General features: G+C 39.5%; 1 protein-coding gene across 1 annotated transcript in view; it reads left to right on the forward strand.

Moving 5' to 3' along the window:
* The window catches only part of LOC140236591 (uncharacterized), a 98,452-nt gene that overhangs the window by 42,893 nt on the left and 36,050 nt on the right, over nucleotides 1–19,509 (forward strand). Inside the window, exons 22-36 of the mRNA XM_072316517.1 lie at nucleotides 1,028–1,330; nucleotides 2,876–3,070; nucleotides 4,091–4,114; nucleotides 4,814–4,975; nucleotides 5,361–5,645; nucleotides 5,917–6,178; nucleotides 6,795–6,946; nucleotides 8,176–8,363; nucleotides 9,392–9,475; nucleotides 14,329–14,452; nucleotides 15,573–15,602; nucleotides 15,965–16,441; nucleotides 17,438–17,461; nucleotides 17,892–18,229; nucleotides 18,859–18,997. Coding sequence (XP_072172618.1) covers nucleotides 1,028–1,330; nucleotides 2,876–3,070; nucleotides 4,091–4,114; nucleotides 4,814–4,975; nucleotides 5,361–5,645; nucleotides 5,917–6,178; nucleotides 6,795–6,946; nucleotides 8,176–8,363; nucleotides 9,392–9,475; nucleotides 14,329–14,452; nucleotides 15,573–15,602; nucleotides 15,965–16,441; nucleotides 17,438–17,461; nucleotides 17,892–18,229; nucleotides 18,859–18,997 — 2,787 coding nt within the window. The remainder of the gene's footprint in view (nucleotides 1–1,027; nucleotides 1,331–2,875; nucleotides 3,071–4,090; nucleotides 4,115–4,813; nucleotides 4,976–5,360; nucleotides 5,646–5,916; nucleotides 6,179–6,794; nucleotides 6,947–8,175; nucleotides 8,364–9,391; nucleotides 9,476–14,328; nucleotides 14,453–15,572; nucleotides 15,603–15,964; nucleotides 16,442–17,437; nucleotides 17,462–17,891; nucleotides 18,230–18,858; nucleotides 18,998–19,509) is intronic.

The following is a 19,509-nucleotide window of genomic DNA, read 5'->3' on the forward strand; positions in this document are numbered from 1 at the left end:
AGAGAAACAATGAACAGAGAAATGCATAACAATTAAAAAGCAAAGAAATTCATAAGGAATTTAATAAAAAAACAGTGAAATACAGAGATTGATTTTGATACAAGTTTTTTTCAGAGTTTATTCATTAACGATACTACAAAAATATTTAGAGAAAAAATAGCCCATTTGAAGCTTTCTGTAGGGATTGAGAGCTTAGAATCTGATGCACAAAAACATGCATTTATTTGCATAATTAGCATAATTTAGAGAAAACAACCATTTTTTTTTCTTGGAGATTACGTGATAGCAATGTGCATGTTGATTTTAGCCACAATCACATGATTGATGGCCAAAGTCTTGTGGGGGCCACAGAAGCCCCTTTAGGACATCAGGGCATGGAGTTTAACTTTAAAGGGGTTAGAGTTTATAGTTTCTGTCATGTTATGTTTGTGTGTGTTTATAGAGATACCGTTATATGAATTGCTATTTGGGCGACAAGACCTCATATCTCAAAAACATCAAATGCTCAAGAGAGCCAACGCGCAAAAAAAACGTGGCAACCAAAGCACTATGTGGTATCACCTTTCTTTTGACAAGCTGTGGTGGCTTCATTTTGTTGGGTAAGACAGCTAGGATTTTGACAGGATGTTTTGAACAGGGATTGTCTGACAATGGTCCCGAAAAAGTGATTGATTTTCACCCAAATTTGAGGTACAAGTTATTGTCACCCCAGTAACAGCATATTCATCACACTATCGCTTGATTTTTAATCTACGTAGGGTGTCCTACTGTAATTATGATCAAGCGGAGCTGAAAAGTGGTTTGGAATTTTACCTGCAACCCTTTAATTGAAAGCAGTAACAGAAAAGACTTAGAGCAGAAATCCTAGCAAAATATCTTGGTACAGTGTAGAAATCTTGTCTCTTTCAATGAAATAGATACATAAAAAAGGTACATTTGTAAGGCTTATGAGGGCCATAGTGGCATGTCTACAAACTTGTGATATTGATACCATCACATCGATCATGCCTTTGAATGTTGGTATCAGTTGATACCATCATCAGCCACGAGACGAACGGTCGCGTCCCCATCGACGACAACATGGACAACGTCAGAGGCTACTATGAGGAGATCCTGTACAACCACGGCGCGTCCATCGCCCAGCTTAGAGGCCTGGTGGCGCTCTCCGACGAATGCGAGCAGGGCATCGCCTACCACTGTAACGGCGCGGTCATCTGGAAGGGTGACCAGCAGGTCACCTGGTGGAATAACCGGCGGGGTGAGAGGATGCCCAACTGGGGCGATGTTCCATCAAACCAGCAAGGTTGCGCCTGTCGTTACTCTCAAGAAGGTTAGTCCGTGTGCAATAGTCATAATGTGGTTGTAGTAAATTAAATTTAAGTTATAGTTTGGCATCCATTCACATAATGCTGCAACAAGCAGCAAAGAGTAAAATGTTTATTACCCTTTTATGGGCTTCACATGCATACATGTTGGCCAAGGTAAAATGTTTATTATACCCTTTGTATGCCCCACGCGCATACATGTTGGCCCGTTAGGGACGAGCTAAATTTGCTATAACACACATTTCTCATATACAAAATTGTACACCTGCTTAAGCATACTCTGACTAGTCTTAACAGTTTAACTTGACAAACTTTTTCGTCAGCATTGAATAGTCCTCACAAACTTCATCTACTCAGTGGTTGTGAAGTTCAAGATTAAGGAGATATCTCTAGAAGAACCATTTATTTTCTGAGCAACTCCTACTGTGAGGTATTAATATTCATTTGCTGATGTATCAGTGGGCCCCATTTGAGTGTATTTACTCTTATGTTCAGATTTTCATTATGAAAAAAAAAAAGGCAGAGTTAAATTAAATACAATGTATGTGTTAGACTGGAGGGGGTACTTAATTTCAAATGTTGACCAATTTGGGAGGGAATATCTATAGGACCCTGAAATAGCAGGTACATGTGTATATATGTGTCTTGGCTAGCTAGTGATAATATATACCTCACCATCATCATCATCATAAATCTCTTAATTACTAGTATAGCTGTGGTAATTCGTGTGGTAGATGTAGTATTGTATTACTGATCATAGTAGTGTAACGGAAACTTTATTGTCAACGTCATTGTTTTCATCACCACCACCAATATCACCTCAGTCATTTCATGCTAACTACTGCCAGGATGAGTGTTGTCTCATTTTCTTTATTGGCAATCATATTATTAGTGTCATCATATTCCCCACACCAAACATATTTTGTGTTTGTGTATGATTCACAAGTTCCTCTCTATCACTTCATCATGCATCATTAGTGTTATCATAAACATGCTTCTTGCCATTATCATTACTGTTATGATACGGCATCATTATATTTGATTTGATCTGATTTGTATTTATTTCCACTTTGTGTTTACAAAAGTATGAAACAAGACAGAACTAATTTACAAGTATTATTGCAATTATTACTCTACAATAACATGTTGTCTATCTTTATGTACAAAATAATCTTAACAATCATACTAATAACATCAGAAGTAATTGCTTAAGTTACCCCAGACCAAAGTCCATACTAATGTATATGCACCACATTATCAATGTCATCATGCTCATCATTATCATCATCATCATCATCATCGCCATCATCATCATCACTCCTTGGCATCATTGTCGCCATTATCATTACCATTGTCATTATCATTGTGATCCGCATGGCATCACCTTCATCAACATCATCATCATCATCATCATCATCCCATGGCATGGCCTTCTTCACCGCTGTCGCATTATCACCGTCATCGTTATTGTCTTCACCATCATTGCCATGCTTCGTCATCATCATTGTGATTGTCACCCTTTTTGTCATCACACTTTCGCTGGCTCCTAGGCTGTGAGGTGAATGGCACATTATGCAACTGTGATGCCAACAAGGAGACTGCACTGATAGACATGGGTCTCCTTAGCGACAAGGCCCACCTTCCCGTCTGGACGGTACGCGTTGGAGACGTTTCGGCTGTCGAGGAGGAGGGGAAGGAGAGGGGATTTTATGAACTATCCCCTCTGGTTTGCCGTGGGAAAATTGGTGAGTGTAACTCGCAGTAGTCTTTCCTCATTCACTAGTTGGACTTTCTTGAGACATTTTTCACACTTTTTTTTTCTTCATGTTCTATATTGTATAAATGATAACGGTGGTATTGGTTGATATATGAATGCAGGAAATGCAAAGAAAACTAGAAAAGCACCCAGAGAGCACAGACCTTCACCAAGCAGCTCATTTCTACCCACACGCATGCTGGAAATCTCCTAATTTCCATATGGCCACATCCGTACATACAGAGTAACGACTGGGATCCACATCTTGAAATTTGTGAAGATTGAAGCCTCGTGTTTACCTTATCAGCTTCCTTGGACAGAGAGCAGGCTTTATTGTGCACATGCAAACCTCAGTTACATTCGGCTTGAACTCCAAAATTAATTGACCATATTTGCCAAAAAATAAAAAATCCTTCAAGAATTCATAAAAATTCTCTGATCACTGCAAGAATTTATTGGTAATCTGTTCCTTGTTGACATTTCCTGCAAGTTTCATCAAATTCCGTTCTCAACTTTTTGATTTATTTTGACAAACAAACAACAAACAAGCCAATGCAGACAAAAACATCAACTCCTTGGTGGAGGTAATAATCAAATTGTATAACATGAATATGTCTGTACTTTGTAGAAAACATTGCATAGACTGGAGTATTAATGCATACAGCTCTTAGAAAAATGTTCTCCCAGCAACTGAGGAATTGCAACAGTATGTTGTGACTGCTTAGATAAGTGAATGTTGAGGATGTGTTCTGCCAGATGACTAACCCAAAGTGGTTCCTAATCCTCCTTTGACGAAAAAGAAGTCAAGATTATTGAAAATCTGACATCAGTTTTTCATTGAAGGGCATATCTTTGTTGTTCATTTTTCAATACACCAAATGAGGAAAAATGGACTTTACAGTGTAAATTTGTGTAAACCACTGTATTAGCTTAGAGATAGAGTGACTTTACATGAGGAGGATATATTTGATTAATTGATGTAATTTTTCTTCTTTTTTGTACAATATAGGAGCCACAGCTGTTGGATTTGAAGGTGAGAAATTGTCACATTACAACAGATGTAGTTGAAGAACTAATCAGCACTAACCAAGTCATTTGTGGAAGAATCCCTTTAGCCTGATGTGGAGACAAGCAACCAGCAACAATTGAAACACCAATTTTGATATCAGCAGCATCTAACCTTATGTCTCATGCAGAGCTTCAAAATAATATGATAATAGAAACCATAAGAGATAAGTCATTGCCTCAAATTGAAACATTTGATTAATAACATTCTTTAAAACTTAGCACTATATACCCAGACCACACTGAGAATCTTATCATGGTTCATTTGTGACAGAAGTTCAAGCAGATTCTAAAGGAACAAAAAAGAATTTCTGTTCATCGGGACTTTACATATTTTTGAAGACACCCATTGAATGTCATGCAAGGTAACTGAATCACAGCTAAATCGCTGATATTATGTTGATATATATATATATATATATATATATATATATATATATATATATATATATATACATCTGTATGCATGCAGCCTTGAATCCACTCTGCACAGTTTCTTGTTTAATATAATAATCATGATAATGCAACAAGGTTTAGTTCTAGAGAGACTGAAGTTTAAAACTCTAGTTTAAAACAAGTGGTACAGCCAGAGGATCAGAAGAACATGTGACATGAAGACTCTTTGATATGCACTGGCTTCATAAAGCATTTATCTTTCATTTTTAAGGTGAGACGTACGAGACTGAAGGCATCTTCGACGACCTTCTCTACCCCCTCCCCCCATTACCCTTTGGCATGGATTGGCTGGAGTTCACCGTTGAGGCAACGGAAAACGCCACCCTCGCACTGGCCAGCGAAACGGGCATGGAGGATCCAGAATATGAAATAGGCAAGTTTTGTTGTGGGCTCTTTGATTTGAGTCTCCCCCGCAATTCTGTCTCTCAAATTGTCATGCATGTGCAGTACTGTTTCATTGCATTGTGTGCCAGCACAGTTCATGTGTCACGGTCAAGGACAAGAATGCTATGACAGAGTGTAATGAAAATATGAATCTCTCAGCCACAGGCATCACGACATATTTTAGCCGGATTGAATTTAACTTTAGTAGAGTTCAGAATCAATTCCTTTGCTTGTGTTGAAGAGAGCTGCCTAATGTTCAACATCCGGAGTTTTGCCATTGACGTACAACGTTAGTAGATGTTTCCTTGAGGGCTACCACCCACACTACCCTCTCCATAAATAGACAAGTGCAATCATTCTTCTTTCTCGAACAGTGTTTGGTGCCAATGGTAATGAGGACACCATCATCTATACGGAAGGCAGGGAGCGCGATCGGTTCAGAAGTCCGAGGGTCCTGAACTCGGATGGCCCCACCCGCTTCCGCGTCGGCTTCAGGAATGGCATGCTCCAGCTGACAAAACCAACAGCAGCAGGAGATGAGGTCGTTGGTGTTGTTGATTTTGCATCACCAGAGTCCTTGGACGACATCTACGTCGGTTTTGGGACGACGGCCCCCAGTGTCAGAGGAAGATGGACTTTCCCCGTCCTTTCAGCTACAGGTAATTTCCTCTCCGGTTGTATATGGTGCATTTATTTATTTCTTTATCACTTGTACTCATCAGTCAACCATTTTTCTTTTTGTGATTGCTAGTGACATCATTATCACACTTGAGTTGAAATTAGAACTTATGAAAAAAATATTTGAGCATAGTTTATTGTATTTTTGTGGGGAAAAAAAATACTGCCAGCACCTGTGGTGGCATTACACTAGAAAATACTCATTGTTACATCTTTCCCATTCTCTAACCTTAATCCAATTTGTGATCGCAGATTCATTCGCCTGTGAAAATGAGGCCCTGGACCTGATGTGCCCCAACGACGGGTACATCAACGTCGTGTACGCCAGCTTTGGCCAGCACTTTGATGGTCGGTGCTCAGGCACGATCACGGAGGAGACAGAGGAGTGCCACTCGGACATGAGCTACGACAAGGTCGTTGAGCTCTGCCAGGAGAAGCAGTCCTGCACCCTTACGGCCAGCCCAGATATCTTCGGGAATCCCTGTCCGGGCACTCCGAGATATCTGCATGTGAAGTAAGCAGCATGAGCACACATTACTCGAGCTGTCTTTTTGTTCGTCCACATTATTTCGAAGAGTTTACTCATGTCCACTCTTCAAAGATTGGCTTAGAGTGAAAAAAAAAAACAATCTGCTCTGTGGTCAAAAATAATTTTGAGTACCACCAAAATCAAGCAGCCAAAGCAGTGAAGATTTCATAAAAATTCAACCAGTGATCCAAGTGTTATTGAAATGTATACCCTCACTTAGCTTTGCAAAATATGCCCTGTTGTCACACTTTCAAGCAAATTAATGATGTGCTTACACCGATGCATGCAACTTAGGTATAGCTTTACGATACGTGCGTCTGTACTGTAATCCTCGTTTTAGCTTTTGAGCTGTTTCACACCCGTTTGCGTTTTTTGTGTCAAAATGTTTGTGTGAAAAACTGGTGTCCGAAACAGCTGCCTCTGGTACTTGATCTCAGAATGGGTACTAGGAGATCTGTATTGGCATAGAAGAGGTGCTGGACAACTAGCAACTTTTCTGTTTGGTATTATGTTGATAAAATTAGGCCCTATTATTTTCTTACACATACAAATATAACGATGTTTGGCATAACACAGTATAGCAACATTCTCATTACCACAGGTATATATGCAGTGACACCAGGGTGCAGAAAAGAACCCCAACAGGACCGTGTTTGACAAAGGATTGTAAGAATGGAGGGCACTGCGTCCACAGTGGTTACTCAGCGGTTTGCGTATGCCCAAAGGGATGGACAGGGGATTCCTGCCAAACAGGTAAGGTCACATGACAGAAGAATCAGGGATTGCAGTAGGGGCTGTGGGATGATTGGGGGGGGGGGGGGAATGGGGTTAGGATGATAGCTATCACCAAATACTGTGTACATGTACGCCAAATATTTTGTGCATCACTTCAGTGATCCCTTGCATTTATCCCCAAGTTGAATTATATTTTGGGTTTATGTCAGGTTCAAAAGTGCATATGTGTGTCATAAACATACACACTGCTGTTTCTTCTGACCATCTGAGCATTGAGAATTAAGGCTTTCTGGGACGAACACAGTACCAGGGCTTTCTATAATAGCTCATTCGGTAGAGTACAAGGCTAGCAATCCGGAGGTCTCGGGTTCAAATCGCAATGGAATCCCATTTTCTTTGCTCATTTTTCCACTAATAGGTTTTTATTTTTGCAAATTTCGCACATCGGGTGCTAGTCATGAAATTAAAAAGACATGAAAATATTAACTCTCATCCTGACATGACTGTGCCATGCATGTACACATTTCTCCATTCAAGACTGTACACCACGATGACAAATTCAACCACTCCTGAAATTGCCAGGAAGTCCTGATTCGTTAAAATTTAGACTTGCTAAATGTAATGTATTCCCTATATGACGTATACAGTACTTGATGCAGAGTTGGGGGGGGGGGGGATAAATGGATCCTAATATGTGATTTGTCAATTCTCGTAATAAGCCAAAAGGAAGTTCAGAGTTTCTTTTCTATTTGTGAACCACAGATTTTGATGAATTGGGATGTTCTGTGTCTTCTGGCCTTTATCTATCCAGATATTCTTGCCTTGGTATAGTACCCATGATATGCAATATTCAGAAATATGTCCGTTTTTGTGTATATAATACCAAAAAAGAAGCATTGAGTTTCTTAATGTGCCCTCTTTACTTCCATAAAAAGTAAGTGTTGCCCGTATAGTTTCTTGTGTCAAATAGGCAAATGTCAATTTCAAAGATAAGATGCAGAGAGAGATAAGTTTGGTAAGATAAGTAAGGACTCATTGCATGCTGAAAAAAAAAGAATTCACTAGCTGAAGAAGTGTGCATTTATTATGACTGTACGTTTGATTTTGGCAACACAAGGCTGAGTGATTTTAGCACAATGACACAATCAAGTGAAGGGTCTCGCATAAAGAAGAGTTACTACAGGCTGTAGATTCAGTAACCCGGCCCACTTCACCACCTTTACAATCAGTACGAATACATTTTGCAGAGTATGACATGACAACTTGTCTGTACTGGGACGGCGTGCACGTTGTGACGTTCGACGGCAAACACTACGTCATGCCGGGCAGCGAGACGTGCGAGAAGGTCGTCGTGCAGCATCAGCCGTCACTCGGGGGAGAGATCCTGAAAGTGCTGTCCAAGGGTGGAGAGGTCCTGATCCAGCAGGGGTCAAAGGTCAGAAGTCAATAATCTTTCTATGTTTACGTTCAGAAGTACACACGCTGTCCGGTAGAGATCAACACCTTGAGAATTAAGCCCAATCCTTCTTTACTCTGTATGATCTTAGTGAAATTGTGTTTATTTTGTGGCCTTCAGTTTTACTTGATAGCAAGGAGTTACAATTGTACTATTGATTGAAATGTGGTACTTCTTTACGGTTAAAGTACATGTAGGGTTAGGTACTCCTTTAGGGATCTAGGTTGTTTGAAACCCACTGATACTGATTCCACCCAGCTGTAGTGTTAGAAACAAAAATTCTTGAAATTAGTATAGTTTAGAAATAAAGTGTAGGTCAAATCTTTTTTCCATAAGCTTACATTAAGATCACTTACCATCTGTCATCATTTTCACTGCCTTTTATTACTTTCTTGGCTTTAATGGGGCATTCCAGATGATTTTCATAATTTCACATCGTGTAGTACATAAATCGACAGCTCTATATTATAGATTTGTGGAATTTATTGTAGTCTTTGAACAGAGAAATTAATAATCTGAAAATCTTAAACAAATTACACTGAACAGTGTTGATGACATAGGAGCCTCACATATTTCAGAAATGTAGCAGTGCTTTTCCATTGCAATACCGCTAGGGTGATAAGTTCAGCTGTGCAGAATGTACATTGCATACCTTCTTCATTTGTTCTGTTTCCATGCATTCATATGGTGAGGTTAACCATGTCATCATCCTTGTTCATTGTAATTTGTTAAAATTTTTGAATACATTATTATTGCTCATCCCAATCATTATAAATTCTGAAACTCTATACTCACTGGAAGTAATTTATCGTTGTTCAAATGCAAAAATCTGAAAATCATCCGGAGGTCTCCTTTAAATCTAAATCCTCACACAGTTTAGTCCCACCCATGTGTTAGGTACAAAAAGTAAGTAGAAACACATGCAATCCATACGTGTAGTTGCTTGACCCTGTCCAGACTGCTGAATTGCCACTTGAAGCCGAAATATATCTGTTTGCTGCCCTCAGGACCCGATTACGTTGAACCAGGCCATGTTCTCGAGATCAGATTTACCTGATGGTATCCAGAGGAGATATCCCGGCGATGAACTGGTAAGCATAGCGCCCTCCTCGTCGGCAGATGAGCAATTTCTGTATTATTATTGTTTGATTTCTGTGGAACTAATCTGTAATATATGATCTTTAAAACACAAAGGCTCAGATAGAATTTTGGCAACAAAAAAGTAACCAAATTCTTTTGCTACTAGTTTCACATCTACTCCTGATTTTGGTTTCTGTTATTTTTGGTATTGTTAATATAGTTATTATTATTATTATTATTATTATTATTATTACTATTACTATTACTATTATTATACCCCCGCCAAACGAAGTTTGAAGGGGGTATATAGGAATCAGCGGGCGGTCGGGCGGGTGGTCGGTCGGGCGGTTGGTCGGTTGCAAATCTTGCGTCGCGAACTACTTCCTCAGTTTTCAACCGATTCCCATAAAACTTGGCACAGATGTGTGCCTTGGGTTGTAGATGTGCAAGACGTATTTTTTGACAGTACCCAAAAGTACGTTGCCATGGTAACGGCATATTATGGGCAAAAATGGGTACAAATCTTGCGTCGCGAACTCCTCCCACAGTTTTTGATCAATTTTTATGAAATTAGGTACAGATGTTCATCTGAATATGTTAATGTGCAAGACACATATTTCCGCAGTGGCAGAAAGTGCGTTGCCATGGTAACGGCATGTTATTGGTAAAATATAGGGCAAAATGCTTCATGGCAAAACTGCTTCATTAGTGTTCTTCCAATTCTCATGGAATTCACATTGAATGTTTGTCTTAGGATATAGGTCAGCATGACACATTTCTTGACAGTGACAAAAAGTATGTTGCCATGGTAACAGCTCACATATTATGAGCCAAAATCATGGAAAATTTTGTGTTGCAAACTACTTCCTCAGTTTTTGCCCAATTTCCATGAAACTTGGTACAGATGTGTGCCTTTGGTTGTAGATGTGCAAGACGCATTTTTCGACAGTACCCGAAAGTACGTTGCCATGGTAACAGCATATTAATGGCAGAAGATCAAGGAAAGATCTTGCGGATTTAACTGCTTCCTCAGTTTTTTGACCAAAGCTTATGAAATGTTGTTTTGACCAAAGCTTATGAAATGTTGTTTGGCGGGGGTATAACCAGTCGCTGTAGCGACATTTCTAGTTATTATTATTATTATTATCATCATCATCATCATCATCATCATCATCATCATCATCATTGGTGTCATTATTGCTGGAGTACTATTTGGCAGAAGTATTACTTAGGTTACAAGAATTGTCAGCAGTAATACACATTGTCATTGAATTCAAAATGGACTGGTGTAAGATTAGCAATTTTTGCTATTACTTCTTCCATGGAGGTTTTGTTTTTGCCAGCGTTGGTTTGTCTGTCTGTTTGCAAACTAACTCAAAATGTTGTCAGCGGATATAAATGAATCTTACAGGATAAGTTGATAATGACACAAGGAACAGATGATTACATATGGATAGTGACCTGGACTGCCGTGTGGATCCAGGAATTTGAAAAAAAAAAAAAAATTTAAGGATTATCATTGGCAAATAGGACTGACAAATGAGAGAGTTCAAGCTGTGTGTAGGCCTATATGAGGTGTGATTTATACAAGCACTGAATGCACTCTCAAGGTAAGCATGCAGAAAGCTAATAAGGTAGACTCTTAGACACTAGAAAGGCGTCTGTATAAGTGTTGTGTCACCCGGCTCTAATATCACTTAAGTGGTATCGTAATTGTATTCTTTTTCCTGTGTAGAAACTGTTTACGAAAAGAATTGAATCAAGATGTAAAATGAGCACTTATACCTGAAACTTAACCCTTTGAGGACTAGTCCCGAGTTTACTTGGGCAGGTGTCTATGGGAAATGTGTGTTGTAGCAAAATCAGTCCGTCCTCAACGGGTTAAGTTTAAGACTGTACCTGTGGTGAAAAAACGTTCATGGTCAGTGTCGCAATCTTTTACCTTTAGAAAGTGAGCTTTGCAGATTATGGTATAGCTGTACTGAATTGTTAATCACTTACCCATGTATACTGAAATTCACTATATACATATCTGTTTAATGTCATAAGGCAAAGGAAAAAGATAATGGTCAAGAATGAACCATGGTCATCAAAACATATTGCTTTATCTTTGCGATGCAGATTGTGGAACTCGACTTTGGAGGTACAATTGAGCTGACCAAGGCTGGTCTCTTGCGGGTCGAGGTGAAGAAGGGACTGGCAGTCAGTGGACTGTGCGGAAACATGGACGGCAACATGGCCAATGACCAGCCTAGTGCAGACCAGGTGCATGATAGAACATGATTGCTTTTTGCTTTACTTTATGAAATGCTAGTACTGTAAGAAATGGAATAAGAAATATACTACAAAAATGTGATTTCTGGGACTTTGTGGAAAAGGGCTATGGTCTGAAGAACTAGTAGGTAGATTTTAGGACACCTCTAATGATTACAAAGTTTCATCTGTTCATTAATGTTAAATCTGTCCGTGGAGTAAAAAGAGCTTTCTTTAAAATGGCAGTGGATTCTCACTCCAAAATGATCAATGTTTACTCACTCATCAGTCTATTTCTCTCTTTATTCTTTCGACAACTTTTTTTCTATACTTTTATAAACAATAAGATATCCTGGCCACACATTAATTTATAGGGTGACTTTTCTTTTGAAGGGATCAAAGTTTTCAAGCAGCCCTTAGATAAGTCGACATTTGAATATCTTTTTGGTATGTTTATGTGTCAAATGATTATTAAACCATGACAATGAGTCATACCAAGGTACAGAGTCTCTTTCTTTTTATTAATTCCTCTCCATTATGAATTACATTTTTTTTCTATCGAAGGATTTAGATTCCCAGTGTGACAAGGTCTTAACCCCCCCCCCCCCCTTTTATCTCTTTGGAAGGACTCAATATTCCCCATCGGATGCCCAAGTTTCAATTCATCGACCACCTCATCCTGCACGATGGCTGACAGTGCGACCATGGAACAGGCAGAGCAGGCCTGCCAGTTTCTTTTAAAGGATTCCCCAAAATATAGTAAGTAGTTGATACAAATAAAGACCAATTATTTATAGATTTATGGCCTACTTGTTATCATCCTTACCAACAACATTGTAGAGTGATGCTATTGCTTAACTCTTCATGTGTCACGTTTGCACACCCGACTCAGTCAACGTGCCAACGTGCCAACTTTGCATATTCTGCTCAAAGGCATAAAGCCGCCCAAACCAATTGATAAATTGCCAAATATATGCCACGTTGCGATGAAAGCGTTTCTTGCGATTCCATTCCTGTCAAATCAAGCTTGCATTTTATGTGGTGATTGGCTATCAAGCAGTGCTCCCTACTGGAATTGCGAATAAATTCTGCATTTCTGGCACTGTTTTGTGTGCAAAAGTCACGCCTCTGCAATATTGTAGCAACTGGTCATTTGAAAGAAAAATGATCATGGATTTGTCATACAATTTACATGAAAGCAAAGCCTAGCATTTTCTCTATAATGTTTCTCATTTCATGTCCAGGGTAACAAAATTCTATTTACCCTCCATAGATTTGAAAAGCAGAATGTTTCCCTAAAGCATGACCATGTTGCTGTTTCAGAATAATGTGGCATACAGGAGGTTTACATAAGGGCACATAAAGATTTAAAGAAAGAACTATTCTATGCCGCAACTTCTTAAAGGAGGCTGGAGGCATTACATTACCCTGTATTCTGGTCTTCTGTCCATGTGTTCCACCTCTCTTAAAATGATTAAAGAAAAAATGGGCTTATTAGGTTTTGGGTAAAATCATCGAATGTCTAAAGATACTGTACGAGCTGAAATTTTCGCGGTGGTTTTAATTTCGCGAATCGCCTTTGAACCGCGAAAATAACAACACTCGAAAATAACAACGTGCATATACTTGCGTTCAGTTAGACCGTCGCAACCGCGAAATTAACAACACGCGCAAATGTCCTCCAAGTAGCAATTCGCGAAAATATCTGTACGCGAAAATTTCAGCTCGTACAGTAGAGGGTAACTGGAGTCTGGCTTAGAGGGTTACATGTATTTTCCAATTAAAAATGTCATGGGCATCCCAGTCAATTGTGTACTGTAGTCATATTGCTAAAGTTCTTTTTGTTTTACATTATTTCTTCTGGCATCATTGTGCAAAACTGCAAATTACACCTTTTTGTGTATATGAAAAGAACAATGCTGAATTACTTAATTTTGAATAATACATTAAACATATATGAGGGACCTTGATGAGAGCTGTACTGAGCCTGTGGAGATCTCATTGTCTACGCGGCAATGATTTTATAAGGTAATTCTCTGTAAAGTTCATTTGCGTTCGCCTGTATCCTTGTATGTAGCCTGTGGGAAGGTTAGAATTCCCATTGAAGGTCCGGTTTACCTTTTGGAACAGCAATTTTCAAAAAATTCAAGATATGACATTTAATGCATATATGTAGGTTTGTTGTACCACAAAACATCCTATCATATAAAATGTTTGTGATAAAGCCTGAAATATAAAGAGATATCTGCATTTTTCTCAATAAACTGTAACTGTAGACAGTTTAGTCTTGAAATATTTTTTATTATAACTATTGTTCACATTTTGTATATTTAACAATACTTAAAACATCAATTTTACCAATTACAATTCTTATAGTGGTTGTTTTTGTCTCTAGCTCACATTTTAGAACTATTTCAAAGCACTAATGCTGGGTTTTTGTTTCATCTGCAAATGGTAAATTATGATTTTAACAGCAGGTCAATCACATACCTCTGTCCATCTTTTTCCTCCCCCTCTTCCCCCTACCCCCCCCCCCCCCCCCCCCCCGCTTCCTTCAGGAGGCGTGTTCCAGGAATGTGAATCCAAAGTCGACCCTGCATCTTACTACCAGCTCTGCAAGTCCAGTGTGTGCTACCAGGGCGAGGACCGGCACTGCTGGTGGATCGAGATGTACGCCCGAGAGTGCCAGGAGCAGCTCATCAACATCCCATCATGGAAAGAGCAGACGGAATGCTGTGAGTCCTTTTTTATGTTTTTGTTTTTTCTCTCTTTCTCTCTCTCTCTCTTTTTCTTTTTTTCTTTTTTTTTTTTGTAGTTCCCACACAGCAATCATATATCGTCACTGGGGTGACAAGACCTTGTATATATCTGCAATTTTGGTGAAAGTGACTTTTGGATTAATGGTCAGATAATCAGTTAAGTGATGTCCTGTCCATAGATGTCTTACCCCAAAAATGAAGCCACCACGGCATGTCAAAGGAATGTCTATCCCATTGGATACAGTGCTTTGGCTGCCAAGTGTTTTTGCTCTCCTGAACATTTGACATTTTGTAGATACGAGGTCTTGTCGCCCCAGCGACGATATGCATACCTGCCAACTGTTCAGTTTTAATCTGAATATTTAGATTTTTTACTGAAAGAAAACGCATTAATTTCAGTGTGTTCTGATTTTTTGGAAATATCTGTAATAGTAAAGTATATGAAATTTATGAGCGTTCAGATTTTTGAATAATTTTTCTTTGTTTGTTCAGATTTATTAAGTCTCAGGGTTGGCAGGTATGTATATGATTGCTGTGTGGGAACTACAAAAAAAGAATATACAGCTGCAGTGTTTGAATTGTTCATCATAATCCAGGGCCCCGTTTTATCAAAAGATAGAATCGATTTTAAATTTCCTTACCACACAGGCTGCCATAGACTTACAGTTGAAACCAACTATTTAATCAGTTTTAACTCTTCATAAAACAGGACCCGGGCCTGTAACAAGGAGGGGGAGGGGGAATGATCCCCGGCTTGCAATCAGGGGCCATTTGAGCAGAACAGAAACAAAAACAGAACTTCAAAGCTTTTCTCCAAACTCCTAACTGCAATAGAACTATTATCCACTTTTACCCCCCTCCCCAAACCCCCATCCCCACCATAAAAATCCTTGGTACAGACCTGATTAAATAATAGTATAAATGGTTGTTGTACACCTTTGTTAAACAACATGCATTTCAGCCTTTCCCAGTGTCTAATATTCTCGGGATGCTTTTTAGTCGTAACAGAAATCCAAGTTCAGTGCACATTTCTGGGTCAGCTCTATATTGATAGTCCAGCCCCTGATTAAAGGTTTTTCCCTCCTCTTCAATACAGGTGTTGTGAATCAGCCGTCATCGAACCTAGGTGAGATTTGATATTTCCAATCCTGCAGTCATTGTTCTCCTTACATTCACAACATGCAACTATAAATGTTTAATTTTGCTGAATTAATCAATAGACAAGCAAGCCTTGCTGCTCCAGCAGGACAGCGAACTTGTGTAAGTGTGATTTGGAGATTTTGCTAGAAAAATACCATGCAGGTGTTATGTGTTTGTATTCAGTGCAGCAGTTAAGCATACATTTATGATGCATGGACACATTGAAATGTATCAGATGATTCTTAAGAATACAAAAATACAAAAAACAATTCTTAAAAAATACAAGGCTAAATGGTTTACCTGAAAATTTACTACAAGGCAATCGTCCCCCACCCGCCACGTCTCAAGAATGTGACAAGGAATATGGCTTTGACGTCTTCGAGCGACCAGAGTTGGACAGTGACGGGGTCACAGTCCTCTTCATTGGCGATATCCTGAAGTGCCACGGCATGACAGCCGAGATCAATTTCAGGGCAGAGACGGCGGAGCCGTTCGACGTGCGCTTCTACCGGCCAGTGAAGTCCACTCAACTCCTGCTGGTGGGTAGCGAGACCATCACGCCCACGTCCCCGGGGAGGGCGGAGGTCCATCTCCTGGGCCAGGCCAGGCCCATCCCGTATCGCCGTGGCGACATCCTCGCCATCAGCTCGGAGAGGAGCGCGATCTCGTTCACCCACGGAGGGCCGACCAGCGGTGATGTGGTGGTGGTCAAGAACGTAGATAACCCGGAGATTGCGTCCGTTCGACCGGGAACGCTGGCCCGTGTTTATGAGCCAGTAAAGAAACGGGAATACTCCATATCAGCCCTGCTCAGTTGCTCTTGTGGTGAGATATTTATACCACTTTCATCACTTCCCTCTTCCCTCTTCCTCCTCCATCCCCCCTCCCCCCCCCCCAAAAAAAAAAAACAAAACAAAACAAACATTATCATGTCATGTGTCATGTAGAGAACTAGGAGGCATTCACACTGTAGAAGATATGCTATGTTCACCCTTCAGCAACTGAAGATTCTGGAAGGTACAGCAATATTGCTCTCATTTCGACAACTTTCTAAATAGTGTAAAATAGTTCACTGCATGTTTATTTTTGTCTATTATGAGTTATGTTTATTTGAAAGCCTAAGACTTTACCAAGAGAATGATGTGTCACAGAAATAATTCTGACATTTTTTTGTTGACTTTTGACCTCTTTCAAATTACATAATTATATACTAGTATTCTAAATGAAAACATAAAAATGGTAATGCATAAAATTATTTTTTTTTTAAAGTAGATGGGCGGTGTCAGGCATTTGAGTTGCTAATGGGTTAATGCTCGTGTGAACATTTGTGTGTAATTATGTGTATGATTGTGTTTGTCTGAGTCAAGACACTGAATGCGATGAGTGTGATGAGCATGAATGCAAGGAAGAGATACCATTATCTTATGAGAAGCACACAATTAAGGATTGCCAAATGCCATGAGGTGTATGCAAATTCCAGTTTGATAACTGAGTCTAATGTTGAGATTCTGATGAGATTGGTTTCAATATCCTTCATGAAAACTGAAATTTTTATCATAAGTGACAGCACAGTAAACCCTAAACATATGAAACTGACAAGTATGCAAAATTGAGGATTTATTTTCATCATCAAAAGGCACAGAAAAGCGTCGACAATCCCAGCAGCTAATCTCTCCCTCAGCATCTCTTCCTCATCATAATCTTTGCTTTATCAACTGTGTTTTCATATCACCATATATTTCAGGTATGCTCCATTATAATCTTTGTGTTTTGCTCATTTGTGATTTCATTTGACACTTCTTTGTTTTGCTATTTACACAGATGGGGAACCTCAAGGGCCTCCAAGTAAGTTCAGAAAAAAAAAATTGTCACAGTAACCTGGTTATATTACTACAATTAATTCCTTATTTTCCTCATTACTTATGTTGTGTTTCAATGTAACTTGTTAACAAGTCTCCAAACAAGCTGTCATCAGTTTATAGAGTTGTATCCTGTGTTTCTGTCTTTTTCAGGTCATTGATGATGGATTGATTATATGGAGACTAGAGCCCATCAAAGTATGAAAAAAAAAAATCAGTCTGCTGGAAATGGAGCCACCAGAAAAACTAAAAAATCATTTTATTTCATTTCATTTTAATCATTTATTGTCCATATAATAGATAATGGTTTTGTCCAAAAAAAAAAAAAAATAATATAATGTTTTCATGGGTAAGAGTGAAGGGTACTCCATCATCATGTGTGTCAAATAACTTTTCCTTCATTTTTCTTTTCAAAGTTGCGTGCAACGACCCACTGGGAATGGAGAGCGGGAGTATCCCGGATGGCGCCCTCACAGCCTCAAGCTCTCTCCCCGAGCACGGAGCAAGCGAGGGCAGGCTCGACTCCAGCGCAGCGCTGACCTTTGACGCGACCGGCGGCGCTTGGGTGGCGCAAGTGTCCGACCAGGACCAGTGGATCGAGGTGCAGCTGCCCCGCCCAACGACGATCGTCGGGGTGCAGACACAGGGGCGAGGGGGAGACCAGAATGAAGAGTGGGTGTCGTCCTTCGATGTCCGGTACCGGCGGGAGGGTCCTATCTTGCAGTATGTCAACAATGCCGACGGAATTGCCCAGGTCAGTGGATAGCTTTCATGCAAGCATGATAACAGTAGCTACAAATATATCTATATATATCTATATATATATATATATATATATATATATATATATATATATATATATATATACACATATTTTATATATTCATATCATTTTTCATATGAATATGTATTCATATGTTCATGTATTGTATTTTTCATACAAACTTTTGTTTCTAGTTGTTCACACATTAATTTTTTCATGTCCGATTGTCATTATTCCTGGGAAAAGAATTGTATGAAACTATTGACAGTAGGATACAGTTGCTGTTGTTGTATACAAACACTTTAGCTTAAAGAAAAAACTCTTGTTGCAACAAAGTAATGTTTTTCTTAGTCCACAGCTTTAAATGTATTTCTCTATGTTATTATTCAAATCCTGGTCTAACAAGCTTTCTATGTAACAAATGAAGTTCACTTGTCGCTAGATATCTAATAGAACATGAATGTATTGCATTTATGTTCAATGATTTATTTGTGTGCATTAAAGAGGGAAACACTCCTTCATACTGGGTTGTTTTTTTGTTGAGTTGTAATAGAGTGGAACACCAGTGACAGTGCTTTTCCTGTCTCTCTTTCTTTTTTTCTTCTCTCTATCTCGATCAGACATTTGAGGGCAACAGTGACAAGAATACCATCAAGACAAACTACTTTGCTCAACCTGTCGAAGCAGAGCTGATAAGGATACAGCCCAAGAAGTGGAACAGAAGGATAGCCCTACGCTTTGAGCTGCTGGGATGTCGAGGTGACTCTGAGGAGAATCATTCTCTCCCTCTTATGATATATTTCTATTCCTCTCCTTCTTATAATGTATTTCTATTCCTCTCCATATCTTCTTCTGCTATTCTCTTTGGTTAAAAGGTCCTTTCTCTAAGTGCTATCTCTCACTCGCCAGTTTCTTTATCTCTCCATGCACATATACTCATTACTGTATATCTTTCACTCAATATGTAATATATATGTGGGTACACACTAGCCCGACCAGACACTGTTACGCTATGCGAAAACAGCGTCTGACGAGCACGGTATGCAGCCTCGAAGTTAAATGCATGTTTCTATTACAGAAGAATAGTTCGCCACACTGGGTCCATGGAGACCACTTGCGATAAGTCCGTGGAACAAATAAATGACACTTTCTGGCGCAATTCCTGACCGTCGGGCTTCGTCGTTGCAGGATTCAAAATGGCGCCTTGACTTATGCGCATGCGTGACCGGATGTGCTCCAGAGCGAGCACGTGTGCGTTGAAAGTGTCGAAC

The sequence above is a fragment of the Diadema setosum genome, chromosome 13 (genome assembly GCF_964275005.1).
Source record: "Diadema setosum chromosome 13, eeDiaSeto1, whole genome shotgun sequence".
NCBI classification, from domain to species: Eukaryota; Metazoa; Echinodermata; class Echinoidea; order Diadematoida; family Diadematidae; genus Diadema; species Diadema setosum.